Raw genomic sequence first — 17,963 nt, 5'->3', positions numbered from 1 at the left:
CAGAGCAAAAGTTTATGTTCATAAGTCCATAAGTCGGAAGGGGGGGTCAATTTCAGTCAATATGGACATATGGAGAATTCCATAAGTTGAGTCTATGTCCATACGTGCAAATAAAAATTTAAACCCCTCACCCTCCTTAATCCCTCCCCCACCAAGACTTACCAAAACTCCCTGGAGGTCCAGCGGGGAGTCAGGACGCCATTTCTGAACTCCTTTGCGAGGAGCACGTGATGCGGCGTCACGTGATTCCCCGCGCGTTCGCTCCGGGACCCTCGTTGCACCCAAAAGGAACTTTTGGCCAGCTTGGGGGGTCAGGAGGCCCCCCCAAGCTGGCCAAAAGTTCCTTTTGGGTGCAACGAGGGTCCCGGAGCGAACGCGCGGGGAATCACGTGATGTCGGCATCACGTCGGAGTGATGCGGCGTCACGTGATTCCCTGCGCGTTCGCTCCGGGACCCTCGTTGCACCCAAAAGGAACTTTTGGCCAGCTTGGGGGGGGTCAGCCTGGCTCTTTTTTTTTTTTTTTACGTAAGATTTGCTTTTTTCACATGAATGAAATGTATCAAACATTCCACGAACCAAAATTTGTGGGAAAAACGCTTTCTGAAAACAACCGAAAAACAAAAGCAAATTTTTGATCCATGCACACCCCCTATCATTTACTCTGGTAAATAGACACTGTCTGAAAATTGCTCACTGCATGTGGGTAAACAGATGCACTGTTTTCCGCAATGCATGTACTTTAACTTGCATATTCCCGGAATTGTTATTGAAGTGGAGTGACGTCACATACTGTCTTGGCCTGAAAACGTACCCGTAGAAAAAGGAGGTACAAATCTCAGTGGGTGCTTTTTCATTTCACTACTTTGAAAGGGACCGCACCTTTGAAAACTTGTGCAAAGCTCATGGATAAACATTCTCACAGACTTTTCATAGTTTTGAAAATTGCCCCCTATATGTCAATTACCCTTAGATATCTATGATGTTTTCTCAATCCCGAGGAAGAAGAAGAGAGGAGGCGGCTTACTCCTGGCTGTAAAAAAGGACCTCCAGTATTTGTCCCATAAATGTGACATCCCATATCAATACGAAATTGGCTTCTTCAAATCAAAATCACTCCAACTGTGTCTCATTTATTACCCCCCCCCCCAGTCTCCTAGAGAAAGATTCATCACCCCTTATTGAATTCTTTGCAAACGCACTATCACCTGACGTACGCACGATCCTCCTAGGAGATTTTAATTTACATGTGGATACCTCACCACAATCCCCTGCCTGTGAAGCTTTCCTTTCTTCACTCGAAGCTATGGGCTTCCAACAGATAGTGAACTCTCCCACACACAAAGCTGGCCACACCCTTGATCTGATTTTTATCAACTCCCCCATCAGCATAACCAATCCTCCATTATGTATGGCAGTACCAAGGTCTGATCACTCCTTAATCAAGACTAAACTTACACTTCCTCAAAGCTCCATTTCCGCGCCCCGTCAGCCCATATCTTTCAAATTTTCGTAAATCCTGCAATGTAGAGACCATCACACTAGCATGCTCAGACATAGACAAGCAAACTGACCTATCATCCCCAGATAATGCATTCTCCTCCTGGGTTAACCTCACCCTCAGCATTGCCAATGAACATTGCCCCCTAATAACAAAAACTGTCAACCCCAACCGTAAAAATAGGAAACCCTGGTACACGCCTGTCCTCAGAAATCTTAAAATCCAACTCAGAGCTGCGGAAAGGTCATGGCGCAAACACCAATCCCCCACAACCAAAACGCTCTACTATCAACGTATGCACGAATATAGAAATTTCATCCTACAATCTAAACGGGAATACTACGCCAAAAAAATAAATGGTCTGCAATATAACCCCAAGGCTCTTTTCGCTATGGTTGCTGACCTGACTTCTCCCACACACACGCAACAACCGGCTAACTCCTCTAAAAATCATTGCAACGAGTTAGCACAATTTTTTAAAAACAAGGTATCTTCCATCACGGCACAATTCTCGCACAACAACCTCAATATCTGTCTTCCCAATATCAACTCTCCAGTCTCCCTCTCCTCTTTTGAATCCTCATCCTCCCTAGAAGTAGAGAACATACTAAAGAAAATGAAACCCTCAACACATCCTTCTCAAACCATCCCTTCCAAACTCCTACTATCTATACACAATGTGATCGCCAAACCTCTTTCAAATATTCTCAACTGTTCCCTAGAGCATGGCATTGTCCCTAATTTTCTTAAACAAGCAATAGTGAAACCGCTACTCAAAAAACTGAATCTTGACCCCGCCACCCTTTCTAATTACAGACCGGTGTCCAACCTACCCCTCCTAGCTAACGTTCTTGAAAAGCTAGTTAATTCATGCCTCTCCGATCACCTTGAACAAAACAATATCCTCCCTTCCACCCAATATGGTTTCAGGAAGCATTTAAGTACTGAAACATTGCTCCTCTCCCTACACGATACTCTTATCAGAGGAACCGACTCAGGATCCTCCTATCTGATCGCCATGCTTGACATCTCGGCTGCGTTCGACACAGTCAATCACGATGTCCTACTCAACATCCTCAGAAGTATTGGGATCACTGGCAATGCCTTCGCCTGGATTCAATCGTATCTCCAAAATCGCTTTTTTACTGTCCTAGTGGACAACTATGAATCTGATCCCATCAGTCTTCCCCAAGGTGTGCCCCAAGGTTCTTCACTCTCCTCGACGCTATTTAATATATACATGATTCCCCTTACCACGCTTCTCACTAACCTGCACATCAAGCATTTTATTTTTGCTGACGATGTGCAACTCATCTTCCCTTTCTCTGACTCTATCCAAACTGCTTTACAAAACTGGGAATCCTGTCTTTCCTCCATCAACCAACTCCTAAAGGACATGCACCTAGCTCTAAATTCCAACAAGACTGAGCTATTAATCATATCTAATAGGCAACCACTCCCAGACATCCCACTTGCTTACTCATCCACCAATTTCCCATCACACACTCGTAATTTAGGAGTCATTATTGATAATCACCTTTCTTTTAAACCATTCATTAAATCCATCATAAAGGATTGCTATTTTAAGCTACAAACGATAAAGAAACTCAGACCCCTACTACACTTCACTGATTTCTGTACAGTACTCCAGTCTATTATTTTATCAAAAATTGACTATTGCAATGCACTCTTCCTTGGCATTCCCGCAACACACACTAAGCCATTACAACTCCTACAAAATGCCGCCGCTCGGATACTGTCAAACACAAAGAAAAGAGATCACATCACTCCCACACTTATCAAACTACACTGGCTCCCTATATAGTCACGAATTCTATATAAAACACTATCTATCATACACAAGAGTCTATTAAATTCCAACCTCAACTGGCTTAATCCCCCCCTCCTACCTCGCACCTCCAAGAGACCTACCCGCCCAGCCCTCCAAGGAACACTTCGTGCCCAATCTATCAAATCTTTTAAACTCTCCTCTACTATAAACAGAGCCTTTTCTCTTGCCGGCCCCACCATATGGAACTCCCTGCCCCATGATATTCGCATGGAGACATATACCCCCACTTTAAAAAAGAAACTTAAAACCTGGCTCTTTCAACAAGCCTACCCCATGTCACCCCCTATTACATAAAACCCCTCTGTGAATTTTACAATGTTATTTTGTTATGAACGCCTTATGTCCGCTGATTTTGTACTGTGCACTCTCATGTATATAGTTATAGTTACAGTTCTATTGCATAGTATCTACCCATTGATGTTTGTTATATGTAAGGGCTCCTCCCAAAAGTTAATTGTATTTTTCCTAGTTCACTAAGTTATCTGTTACATGTAAGGGCCCCGCCCAAAAGTTTTTGTTTATTGTGAACCGATGAGATGTGCGAACGGATATCGGTATAAAAGAGATGTTAAATAAATAAATAAATAAATAAATAAATAAAGGTGATTTTAGAACTGTTTCGTACTGCAATGTCATTGCTAAATTGCAAATAAATGAGCCATGATCATTTTTTTAATGTAGCCATACTTTCCTATTGTCCAAAAGGATGAGTGCATTTGTCAGTATCATATAAAAAAAAAATCTATGCAGTATTTTAAAGAGGAGATTATACACTATGAGGTAGATTTTAAAAGCGTTGCTCGAGCAAAATGGCCTCGAGCAGCGCAAATTTTAAGGAACCGCGAAGTATGCATGTACATACCCATGCATGCGTCAAGGACAAGGGGATGGAAAAGGGGTGGGGCATAGGCATTCCAGGGAGGAGCTAAGACTTACGCATGTAACTCTGAATTTTATAAAAGCTGAGCATGGTGTGCATTCACGTGTCATCCGCCTAACTTTACTGCTGGTCCCGACGAGGAGCAAGTCTAGAGATCTCTAGTTTTATGGATTTCAGTACAGCGTGAAGGTTTGGGGTCAAAAGGCGGGGGCTTACAGGATGAAGAACCACAGGTGTCTTGAACACCACAATATCAACTGGACAAACTGGTGGACTATTTGGAAAAACTGGTTTTTCCCTCACTTGAGCTTGTTTTAAAATCCACCTGCATAAGCACGTAAAACTGCTAAAGCCCTAGCGGAAATATGCACGGGACATTTACTTGAGCCATCTCTTAAGACTGTGTGCACACATATGTGTGGCAGGCAGATTTTAAATGATACATACAGACTTGCATGCACGATATAAAATTGCAGCGCATCTCCGCTTACGCACATATATGCGTGTTTATGGGTGCACGCGCGTTCCTTTTAAAATTAGCCAGTTTATTATTATTCGAGATTTGCAACTGCTAGAAGTCTCTTTACTATATAAACATTCATTGATACAGTTTATCATCAAAGATTTGTCCTGTATTATGAGTATTCCAAAGCGTGTAAGGAAAGCTTTGCAGAGTGTAAAGAGGACATACATTTTGCAGTGTCAAGTCACTGATGTTAGTTGAAATTGCTTGCAGCCAGTCAGCAGTCTCCTGGGCTGTGTAAAACTGGAGAATCCCACTGGTCACTCCATCCAATGCCAGCACTTCCAATGAATTAGGTCTGCAAGAAAAACACGGTATACCACAAGGGAAATTATGTCAGGTGTTCTATAACTATCATGTTTCTTGGGCCTTATTTCAGCAGCTTAAATCTTACTGGACCTTGTTATTTTAGTTTACAAAGAAACAAATGCTACAAATTTCTATAGTTTTTTTCTTTCTGGTAATAGAAAAAATATTTTAGTCACCCTCTTTCATTTATTACAAAGAGATGTGCAAACATGTTTGCAACATTAGCAAAAAAAAAAAAATGTAAAATATGAAGCTGGTTTTTATTTTATTTTCCTTTTAAGGAAAAATGAAAGAAAGATATATATATATGCTTTAGCAATACTTATTTTTCTTGGCATACCATTTAGGAGCTTATGTAATAAAGTGCAATCAGTTTGATAGGTTACTGCAGGCATCCTACAGTAATTACGGCATAATTAAAACCATCTGATATTGTGCTATACTCTAAACTAATGAGATGCAATGTGGCCAATATTAAAAAAATCCACAAATAGATAACTTATCCAGCTAATGTTAGCCGGATCAGTTATCCTGAATATTCAGTGGGATAAGCAGTATACAGGATAAGCATCTCGCTGAATATGCCAGACTAAAGTTATCCAGCTACTTTTAGATGGACAACTTTAAACCTAACTGGCTATGTTTTCATATCATTGGTTAATCTTAAAGTTGTCTCTCAGCAACTGCTTAGTGTTCATCTCATAGAGCTAAAGATTTTTCTATATATATATATCAATTTATGGTATTCATTACCTTTTGAGCTTCATAGTCAGTTAGATTATTTGAGATTTAGGAATATATTGCTGAAGGCCATATTTATTTTCTCAAGCCTTTAACATAAAATTAATACACAGTGGGGTACATTTTAAAAAACAGCGCGCGTGCGTACTTTGGTTCGCACACCAGGCGCAAACAAAAGTATGCTGGATTTTATAAGATACGGGCGTAGCCACGTGTATCTTATAAAATCTGGGGTCAGCGCGCGCAAGGGGGTGCACATTTGTGCAACTAGCGTGCACTGAGCCCTGTGCTCACTGCCCGTTCCCTCCGAGGCCGCTCCGAAATCAGAGCGGCCTCGGAGGGAACTTTCCTTCGGCCTCCCCCACCTTCCCCTCCCTAACCCCCCCCTGGCCCTATCTACACCACCCCCCCCCCCCACCTTTGTTGAACAAGTTACGCCTGCTCGAGGCAGGCATAACTTTGCGCGCGCCGGGCCGGCTGCTGCACGCCATGTTCTGGTCCGGGGGGTGGTCCGGAGGCCACAGCCACGCCCCCAGAACGCCCCCAGATGACGCGTCGGCTGCGTCATGCCCATGACACGCCCCCGATGACATGCCAGTTGCGACACGCCCCCGACACGCTCCCGGAACGCCCCCCAAGGAAAGCCCCAGGACTTGTATGCTGCCGCCGAGCCTATGCAAAATAGGTTCGGCGCGCGCAGGGGTTTTTTTTAAGGGTTACACGCTTAACTTAAGCGCGTAACCCTTTTAAAATCCGGCCCTATCTGTAAAGAATCATATTTATGTTTGTTTAATGTGCTGATTTGTTTTTATGTTTTGTATATCATTTTATTATGTAAATTATTATTAATCCACAATCTATAACATTAGAATTGTGGTATATATGATTTTTTTTAAAGTAAATACATAAATAAAGTTATCTGACCTCATGTTGCCAGATTATTCTTTTGAATATAGCCAGGTAAGGCTAAAATTCAGATGGTTAAGTGGCAATAGACCTTAAAAAAGACACATGTTGGCCTGGTTGTCTGAACTGGATCCCCCCACTCACTTTTTTAAAAAAGTGGTATGCCAGGCTGCAGTCCCACCCTCTCCATGTGTGTTTTTAAAATTAAAAGAAGTCTTCTTGGAGGCATTAGCCTCCCTCCTCCCTCTGTCCTCTCTCTAGTTAGCAAAGTCTTCCATAAATGACCCCTTTCTTTCTTCCCACCTACCTGGTACCTTTCAAAACCCCTCTGTCTGCACCAGGATTACATTACGCTGTAATCCTGGCAGATTCCAGTGTTGATCTGACAGCAATGCTGGAAGTATAAGCTAACAGCATGGCCATCATCTGGGGTTTTAAAAGGTATTGGGCTAGATAATTTTAGATATTCTTCTAAAATTTAGATATGCTAACACACGGAAAAATCTAGAGGGTTAACTCCTAACATCAGAGTTAACTGGTTAAGTTATTCAGCTTCTCAACCCTACTCCAGAAAATCCGCTTATTTGGCTAAATTTATCTGGATAATTACTTATCCAGTAAAAGCTGGATAAATACCAGGGATATTCAAAACTCACCATTTAACCAGATAACTAGAATAGTGACCTCAAAAATATTATGCAGTAATTTTACCACACTAATGCACAGTTTCATCTTAATTAGAAATATCTATATTGCTAAGGAAAAAAAAAAACATTGTGTTTTTATCAACAATAATGACAACCTAATTAGTAATATACTAATCCCTCTGGACAATTAGAAAAACCTTGATATCAAAGGCACTCTTAGACAATGCTACTAAAAGACCAGAATGACAAGGAGGTAGAAGTAGTGGAGGAGGATGAAGAGGAGGAGGAGGATGATAAGACAGAGGTAGCAAAGGGAAAAAAGGATATAGGTAGATGAAAGAAGAGGAAATGAAGGAAATGGGAGGTTAGGAGGATGGGAGGAAACATTTTCATCATCTTGAATTACAGATGTGAAGATCCGAGATCCACAACATCCTTATTAGTACATAGAATGGCCTTATTCTTTAGCAAGTCCTGGAGAACTACCTACCACATTCAGCAAGAGGCCCATGGCACAAAGGAGAAGTTGTGAAAAGGCCATCACTAGTTAGGGGTTTTGTAACATTCATGGACTGTAAATGGCTACTCTGTCAGATGCTATCTAAAATACGAGATCATCCTATCAAGACTGGAAGAGGTCGGCTTTGCTTCATCCAGATCCATGGAGGAAAGCTGAAGGGTGTCCTAGTATCTGAACAGATCTCAGGGACAATACTTTGGTCAAGGGTCAAGATGCTTTCCTGGCATCATTTGCAATGGTGCTTGGAGAGGACTCTCTTGGTTCTTTCATCTCCATTTCTTTCATTATTTCTTCCCTTTCTCTCCTTTTTATTTTCTCTCTCACTATTTACCATCCTTTTTTTTCAAACTCATTCCTCTTGTTGCACTGCTACTGTGGCCAGGGCAAAATATGAGGCTCCATGTTAGTGAAAAATGACATCCTGCGAAATGTAGACTTTTCTCCTTCATGTAATTTGCTCTTAACATCACAATTGAGAAGGCACAATTTTTTCTCTTTAATTCCCCACAGTAAATACCATATAACTTCTCATGCCTAAGCACCTAGGGAAAATGCTTAAATAGCTCATTATTCTTCATGTGCATGTCTATTTTCAACACATTAAAAGAGCAATTCTGAAAGCCATTTCCATGCGTAAAGCACTGTTTTGCTTGTGAAAATGGACTTTTATAACATTGCCTGCCCAATATGTGCATTTTGCACCAGGCAGTAAGGGGTGCCTGTGGGCAGGGGCCAAGGACGTTTACAGTTCAATCCTGATTGACCTGATAAATAGGTGCAGAACCATAGCAGGGCATTTTCACTGGAGTAAGAATGGTGGACAGCAGCTCACTGAGAAGCAGAAGACATGGGGACACCTCTGCCGTGGCTGATTCAGGATATAGTCAGCACCAGGTGGAATTCCACTTATATAATGCTGTAGAGGTTAATGGATCAATAGACAGCTCATCATGTCATATCTCTGGAAAATGAGGCAGGGTTGAAATGCCCCTTGGGGAATGATGATTGGCTATAGAATACAGCAACAAAATTATATGACTTTTGAAGCCCTTAAAGAATGCCATGGACCAGTGGTTCTCAACTGCTGCTCCGTGGACTGCTGCCGGACTGTGGCAGCATTTCACCTGGTCTGTTGAGCTGTGATGAGATAGATTACTTACAATGCAGCAAGCAGCAGTCTCTCTCCAATGTGTCACTTCCACCCTTCAGTTTGACGATTTTATTTTTCTGCTCCGCAGTTGTTATATTGCTTTCGTCCTGCAAGGCACATAAAATGTCCCAGTGTTTTTTTCTCCTGCCTCATATTACTTCTATTTCCGCAGCGATTTAAATTCAGTATTCTTTATTGAGTGGCATAGTTCTAGAAATTGTAGGTGCTGATTTCTGAGATATTTTTTTGGACGAAGAGGTACCTTTTTGTTTTTGTTTCTCCTTTGTAATCTTCTGTTCTCTTGTTGGGGGAGTAGCTGCTTGCCCTGGTCCAGGTCCCTGCTGCTCTCCACCCCATACTCAAACCTAGGATGGCGGTAGGGTCAGTGAAGGATTTAGAATTTTGCTGCCCCTAGGCTCTGTTGGTCCTCTGCCCCTCCCCCTGCTTTTCTTCACCTCTCTCCATTCCCTCTTCAAACAAGAGACAGCAGAGCAGAACATCTAAGGCACAGCCTTCTTTGTTCTGTTCATTCTGCTCCAGGCCCACCTCCTCCTCTTAAGTACATGAATGACAGAAGGAGAGGGGCAGGACTAGGGAGCAGAGTGACTTTTCTTGACTTCCTGCTATATACTGTGTCCTCACTTCCCTTCTCCTGTTTCCTGCTCAGAACAGGAGAGGAAGGGCTGGAAGGCAGAAAGAACAGTTTTTCTTTGCTCTCTCTTCCAGCCTCATCTCTTTCTCCTTGCTCTCTATACTGGAAGGGAAGGATTTGGAACAGGAAGCAGGCCATTCTCTGCTGTGTAAGATTCAGCAGAGCTTGGAGGCAACGCATTTTCAATTGGCCTGCTGTATTCCAGAATTTGGCCGCTCTAGGCACAGGCCTAGTGTACCTACTGGCAAATCCAGGCCTGGGTAGGGTGATCAGGTAGTATGATCTGCCTGAAAGAAGTGAAGGAACTGTTATCCATGGAGGATCCCAGTGAGGGGATGGATGAGTTTCTGCTGCTGCTGCTGCTGCTGCTTGTGCTGGCAGTTCTTGGGGCTTGTCAGTTTCTGACTGGCTACTTTATGCAATCTTCATGTCTACTGCAACCATGAGGAACAGGCACCGGTGGCTGTATTGCTTGCTAAGAGAGTAGAAAGGTTAAAAATATGACTGTTTGCAGGAGCAATTGCTCAAGGTCAGGCAGGTTGGCTGTAGCTATGAGAAACAGGCTCTGGTGGCTGATGGCTTGCTGGGGGGAACCGGGACCATTGTTCCCTTCTCCATGCAGGATGCCTGGGAGGCTGAAACAGGAAAAGAAGGACTGAATTAGGGAGAAGAGTAGGTTTTTTTTAATCTGCTCTGCTTGATTTATTTACTCCATATTCACCCACCCCTCCTGTTTCCTGTAAGATGGAAAAGGAGGGACTGAATTAAGGAGCAGAGTAGGCTTCTTTAATCTGATCTGCTACTTTATCCACTACAAATTCATGCCTCTTCTCTTGTTCCATGTAAGACAGGAGTGGAGGGGCTAGAATAACAGAGCAGAGTGCTTTGCCTCTCCAGATGCTGCCTTGCTCCTTCCCCTCCCACCCCTGTAGGAGTGATTCATGGCAATCTGTTGCCTGAGGAAAGAGATGAAATGGTAATAACCCCAAAACGCAATACAGGTCAAACCACTGAGAGGTCCAAGGAGGGGAGAAGGTCATCCTAAAAGTTTTGCTGAGAGGAAGTCACTTGGAGCCTGGACCTTTCAATGATTTGGGAATGGGGAAGGTAGAGGTGAGGGTTCTAAGAGATATGGCAGATAGTATAAGTGATAATATTTCTTGCTCCCTCCCTATTTCCCTCCCTTTTTACCTACTCCCTCCCTTTTCTCCTCTTTTGGACATGTTTGCATTGATGGCTATTAATCACAGCAAAGCTTTTGATCTTGCTTTCCAGAGCCAGATAATCTCATCCCATCTGAATGCTATCCTCCAAAAATGTGATGACTATTTCCCTATGATTCTGGTCCATGGAAAGGAAAGCAATGGATTGGTTATTCATGTTCATCTGTAGATACAGAGACCTCACTGTTGCTGTTATTAAAGGACAAGTTGCTGCAGTTGTCAAGTGATGAAGGCTTGAAATTAAAATGACCTCTCATTCTATGCCTTGAAAGTTGCAATGCCACTCTGCTTGCTGTCATATGCCTCACTCTATTCCTTGAGGCTTTTGATACCACTCTGTCTGCTGCCAGACCTCTCATATTCTATTTTGAGATTGTGATGACACTATGCTTTCTGCCTTTCCGGTCAATCTATAACTTGGGAATGTTGATGCCGCTGTGCTTTTTGTCTTGCTTTTCAATTAGTGCCTTTGGGTTTTGATGCCACTGTGCTTGCTGCCCTTACTTCTCATTCAGTGCCTAGGAGGTTTTGATGCCACACTGCTAGCTGTCAGAGCCTCTCATTCTATGCCTTGGGGTTTTAATGCCTCTGTGCTGATTGCTATACACCTCATTCTATGCTTTGGAAGTATTCTGCCACTGTTGATGCTGCTTTGTCCCATCACTACCTTGGCATGCCTTGGGCTATTTATGGTGCCCTGGGGTGTTAATGTCACCATTCTTAGTGCCATTGGCTCTTCTTTTGTTGCCTTGGGGTCTTCATGCAACTGTTGGTACTGCTTTGCTCTGATTTCTGATATTTCTGATTGATGATGCCTCAGTTTGGACTATTTAGCCCTCTGACTATGCCTTGGGCTACTGATGCCAGCCTTGGTGCCACTTTGCCCCATTCTTGCTCTTTTGGATGTTATTCCACTGCTGCTCATTGCTGCCTGCAAGTTTCATTGAAAATGGAGCCCAAAATAAGATGCAGTACTTTCTCCTTTTACTATAATGGAAACAAATGAATGAATAACATAAATAAATGATTTTTTTGTTCATTTGAAATGAATAAAGCAAATCATTGAGCCTAGCTAATCAAAATAATGAACTAAAAATATGTTTCAAACATATCTCTAACAAATGCCTGATCACACTTTAGTATGTCTCCTCAGTGTGGAATATTTTGACAAAATGGAAAAAACAAAATAAGAAAATTCCTATTTTCTGAACATACATAAACAAAAAAAAGAACAGTGCAATATTGTGAAACTGGTAAATGCCAACATTTTCTTTTATGTACAAAAGATATTCTCCTAATAAATTATAGTGTGAAAAGCAGTACAGGACTTGAGCTTTTTCCTGGTTAATTTGAGGACCTGGGAAAAAAAAGTGCCATATTTGTTTAATTTTTTACACAACTTTAGCTGATCATATTTTTCTCACAAAATAGTTCCCTTCAAACATTTTCTCATCTGTCAATCACCTCTGAGGGAAGGAGAATTGTAGAAGAAAGGCTCCTTCCTCTAACACCCAGACACTCAGTAAAAAAAAAAACAAATGCAATTTTTTCAAAATTCAAACATTTTTATTAAAAAACCATATCACTTTAGCAAGTTTTATATACAGAACAAATGCCAACAGTATAATGGGTAAGGTAGAGTATGCATAAAGCAAATAACATGGCTATAGTTTTTTTAAGGATAAATAATATATAAATACCTGTGTATAATCGCGGCGTTTTGGGAAAATGGAGTAGTGCGGAAGGCATATTAGAAGATGGGAATGCAGCATGATAGCCGATGGCAGTATTTATATCAGCGTTTGAAGATATATTGATTGAAGGTGTGGGTGACAGCGGCGGCCACGAAGGTGTATGAAGCAGTGGTGTTCATAAAGGATTAAGTCTTAAAAACGCTGATTTACAAAGTTAGTGGTGTTTAACAAAAGAAGTGGAAGTAAATACCTCCGGGCAGGTTGTGAAACAACGTGGAAGACAGTTGATAATAGTAATGTTAAGGAGTTATAAGGAGTAAAATAGAGGATTGTGTTTTATCACAGACGGCACAAACAACAAGTACCCTATGAATTATAAAGAGAAGTTCCCGGCTTTTCAAATGAAAGCAATGAGTGAATAACGGTCCCCTGAGGAAACCACCTCGGTGAAACGGAAGATTTTCGTCGGGAGTTTATATAAAGTAATGAACATGACAGGGAACTGAGAGGGAGTTTTCTAATAACAAAGAATATCTAGAGGGAGACTAATAAGAAATAAGGGTGGGTTGGATGACAAATGAAATATACAACATAAAATTGGTGCTATATGATTGTAATAATTTTGGATGTATTTTAATATGTTGGTAATAGGTGAATTGCTGTATTAGAATTAGGTGCAATATTTTTTCTGTGTTATGTGATTGTGCATGTGTGAATGTGGTATGAGTGATAGTATTGGTTTTAACATAAATTTGTGGATTGTATATGTGTATTAAATTAAAAGATTAATAATAAAACAGAGTTAAATTATACACAGGTATTTATATATTATTTATCCATAAGAATTATACCTGTGGGTTACCCATATGATGCTATATTTATTTGACTATAGTTTTTTTAAGCAATAGAAGACAGTATACAAGAAAAGCACATTTAGTGCATGCCATTGGTGGGATCTGCCAATCAAGAAGATTGAGAAGGTACAAAAGACAAAGTCTTCCAGCATAAAAATAACAGAGCGCTCTCATGCTCCATCAGATTTTCACAAGCAGGGTGTAGTAAGCAGTCTCTTTCCCCACCTAGAATGAATTTGCATCTGCAGGCTCTCAAACTTGGAAGGGCTTGTTATTAGGACATTTTCAAAACCCTGCTGCAGGGTGAGGCTGTCATTAGAGATGGGTATTTTTAGTTTGTCCATGTATCATTGGTCCACTTTCAGACCATTTCTTCACTATCTTTTTCATATTGACCATAAACCTCAACCACACCTGCACCCAATGTGCCTGAAAGTGCATCACCTTTCCCAGAGTCATGAAGAAGGTGTTACCAACCTTATCGCCAGGTACTATTGTCTGAATACTACTGGGTGTTCAGAGAGTGGGGAGGGAGTAAATATATGGCTCATACTATTCAGTGCATGATAAATCCATCCAGAGTTTGCTGTAGGAAGGGGGAGTCTATAATGGCAGGAATGTTGCTGCACACTATATATCAAAGCTAGCTGTGACCTTCATTGCTGCTATGCTGAGCACAGGGGCTGACTAGAGAGGTCTATGGTGCAATTTAAGGAACCAGGTAATCAACTTCTTGCTCTGATTCCCTAGGGTTACTGTATTTAGCGGTCTCCACCTGCATAGTCTGAGCTAGGTCTGAAATTGTGTGTGTGCTCTGAACACCAATGTAACCTGTTAAAGCAAGAAGAAGCAGGCAAATATACATGTTATTGCACATGCATGCTATTGTTCAACTGACACTTGCCATAACCACATTACAAGGTTATTTCACTCCAGAAGAATGTATCAAGTCTCCAGCCTCCTGCATATTGTACACCTACCCCCCAAGCACACACACCTGTGGAATGGGTCTGCTCCCTTATCTGACTACCTCTAAGGGAATGCAACCGGTGCTCCCTCCATACACACACACACACACACACACACATACATACACACACACATACACACACACACAAACACACACATACACACTCATACATACATACATACATACATACACACACACATACATATACACACACACATACACTCATATACATACATACATACACACATACACACACACACATACACACACACACATACATACACACATACACACACACATACATACACACACACACACACACATACATACACACATACATACACAGCTTCAAGTAAGCACAATGGTTGTGTGATAATAGCCACCTCATTTTGGATGCATGCATTCCTGGATATTAGACATTTTGACATTTTACTCTACTCACCAGCTGTATTGTCATGTATTTCAGCAACACTAACCACAACCTTTAAGAGGTGGAAACTGGCCCATGTTACCATGAAGCCTTTCCTCCAGTCTTCTGAGTCAATAAGGAAAAGCACAGCAGCCTCCCGTCTTGTAATGATATCCCCACGTGCTGGCTGTGTTCTCCCTGATGGTGTACGTTCAATCCTTTTATTGATGTTTAATTTGTTTGATTCTCCTGGACACCACTCCTAAGTTGCTATCTTCTGCTGAATCGGTTTTCCTGATGTTCTCCTTTTCAACCAAATACTTTCATGTTTTATATTTACCAAACAGATAGTTGTAATTATCTAGAAAGTGTTCCAGGACCTTGCTATTCTCTTCATGGTTGTACATAAGCATCCACAACTGTGTCAGTGGCTCTGCACCACTAGTTCTCCATTCTGCCTCCTCTTTTTCTTCATCCTCCTCATGCTGCACTTGCATAGCTGATTGGTGCTATGAGGCCTCCCTGCATCCTGCCATCTCCTCCAATGCCTTCTGCCATTGCCTCCTCCCTTCACTATTCTCTCCAGCTGTGCTTCTTCCTATTTTTCTTCCTGGCAATCATAACCTCTCCCCTTCTGCTTATTATCTCAGCATTCAACCTTGTATGCACCATTTTCACTAGTCATACAAAAAGCATTGTCAGGCACCCACACTGTCTCTTGCCCTCTCACTCCATGATCTTTGCTCTCCACTGCTGTCCTTTTATTGCAAAGCCTAATACATACACTGTCAATACTTGAGATTTACTGAGACCAGCAGGAGGACACTGATCCTTTCAAACATACCAGAAGACGAAAAGTAAACAATAAGAAGGGAAACTATACAGAAAACAAGAAGCAGAATACAAAGCACAGCAAACTGTTCTGCAACCACCTTTTTCATCTCAATTAAATCTTCTGTGTCCAATTTCAGGTACTCCTGCCTCTGTTCATTCAATTCTAACAGTAAATGCAGATTCTAGCTTTTTTTAAATGTCTTTAGAGGGAAGAGAAGGATCTGAGATAAAATCAGTAATGCACTGCAGCATGCAGGTGCTAAATACCCAGCGTACACATGCGTGCTACTAATACTCAATTACTATTTCTCATTAGCATGCATATTAAACTTTTAGCATAGAAGGTAAAATTTGGGACTATCTTTTTTAGCGATTGTGCACTCTGCATAATATTATCTTAGTTATTCACACACTAAGGGCCTCATTTTCCAATATTGCATGTGATACCAAAAAGGGGTGTTTTGAGAGAGAGAGAGAGAGAGAGAGAGAGAGAGAGAGAGAGAGAGAGAGAGAGAGAGAGAGAGAGAGAGAGAGAGAGAGAGAGAGAGAGAGAGAGAGACTTGCTATAGTGCCTCTTCCCTAGACAGGTATTTGTATCCCTATGGGAGGCTCACCTAGTAACTCGAGGTGGGGATTAGGTATGAGTGTAGGGGGTTGGGGGCCACTTTCACATTCAACATGAGATGTACGAACAGAACAGTGGTCTCTTGTGAAGATTTGATGGCCTTCGGAGTGAGGAAACTCACTCCAAGATGAGATTTGGATAATGTTCTCTCCATCTAGCTTGTTGTTGCCCAGGTAGTGTGTCCATCAAGCTAGGTGGAGAGAACATTGCCCAAATTTCATTTTGGAGTGAGTTTCCTCACTCCGAAGGCCATCAAATCTTCACAAGAGACCAGTGTTCTATTCGTACGTCTCATGTTGAATGTGAAAGTGGCCCCCAACCCCCTACACTCATACCTAATCCCCACCTCGAGTTACTAGGTAGGCCTCCCAATTTGCTCTCTCTCTCTCTCGCTCTCTCTCTCTCTCTCTGCAGCATACTGAAACAGGCTGTCCGGAAACATCGTGAACCGCGGTAAACCTTTACCAGCCTCTAGCGCACAACGTACTGCAAATGAAAGAGGTGTAGCTATTGGCCGCGTTAGGAGCTGCACTAACACTGCGGCTGTTTCGCGGCACACAATAACTCTTTCCTACTTTACATATGCTCCACCCCAACTCCACCCCCTGAATACAAAATTAAAAATTTGCATTTGCAAATCGCATTAACGGCTGTTAGCGCGATTTGCGGAATTATCTCCCGCGGTAACTCCTTGGAAAATGACCCCCTAAATGTGCTATTAATGCGCATGCTAAAATGTTTAGTACCTCCATGCTAAAGAATTTCTAGCAAGAAGTGCAGTGAAGTGGCCCCTATGTTTGTAAAAATCACAATTTAAAATGGAAATGCAATTCATCCATTAACTATGTTGGTGGTACTTTACCAACTCACCTTATATATAATAGTCTTAAATGCTGGTGATTGGAGGAAATTTATTGGAGCTTTTGTTCCAGTGCAAAAACTGATCCAATATAAAAAATGTTACTACAAAATTGAAATGATTTTTGCACTGGTATGAAGCTAAATTGGTGGCATAAAACCATATAAGATAAGAAGGCACATCAAAACAGATTCATCGCAGAAGACTGTACATGTCCATAGTCAGCTTGTCCCCACTTAGTTCAATATACAATATATTAATATTAATGAACTTTAACAAACTTACATGCTCAAATATTACTTGTGTATTTGTAGGTCCCCATCATTGATTTCTTTTCCGCTTTCACCATGGGGACCTGCAAATGAACAAGAAATGTTGTTGAAGTTTATTTATTGTAGTTTTTACATCTAAATGAATCAGCATTAAGCAGAACAGATTTTAGGTGAATTTTTTCAGATTGCTCTGGAGAGTGCATTTTCCTAGAATGAAAAATGTGCTATAATATTGAACGGGGTGTATCTGTTGACAAATATTTACCAATCGGTGATACATTTTGGCAAAACTAAAAGGCCATTTCAGTAACCTGAACACTATAAAAATGATAATGTAGATACAATAAGATAATTTTATAACTGTGTAGGTAGGGGTAAAATCTGTGTAATTTTACACCCTTAACTCCATATTTATAAAGAAAACATGTACAGAATTTTGCTTTGAAAATGTTTGGGCAAGTGCTCTTCACCATGCAGAAAACAACTTGCACAAAGTTATACCTGCCCTTCATAGGCTGTAACTCATGCAGGTTAATTTATGCAC

The 17,963-nt window shown here is 41.4% G+C and overlaps 1 protein-coding gene across 1 annotated transcript in view; it reads right to left on the bottom strand.

Moving 5' to 3' along the window:
- The window catches only part of SNTG2 (syntrophin gamma 2), a 690,678-nt gene that overhangs the window by 292,414 nt on the left and 380,301 nt on the right, over window positions 1-17,963 (bottom strand). Inside the window, exon 10 of the mRNA XM_029596873.1 lies at window positions 4,923-5,052. Within this exon, the coding sequence (XP_029452733.1) occupies window positions 4,923-5,052 (130 nt within the window). The remainder of the gene's footprint in view (window positions 1-4,922; window positions 5,053-17,963) is intronic.

Source organism: Rhinatrema bivittatum, chromosome 3, assembly GCF_901001135.1.
Source record: "Rhinatrema bivittatum chromosome 3, aRhiBiv1.1, whole genome shotgun sequence".
Classification (NCBI taxonomy): domain Eukaryota; kingdom Metazoa; phylum Chordata; class Amphibia; order Gymnophiona; family Rhinatrematidae; genus Rhinatrema; species Rhinatrema bivittatum.
Note: the sequence above shows the minus strand (reverse complement) of the source record. Positions and strands in the feature narration are given on the sequence as shown.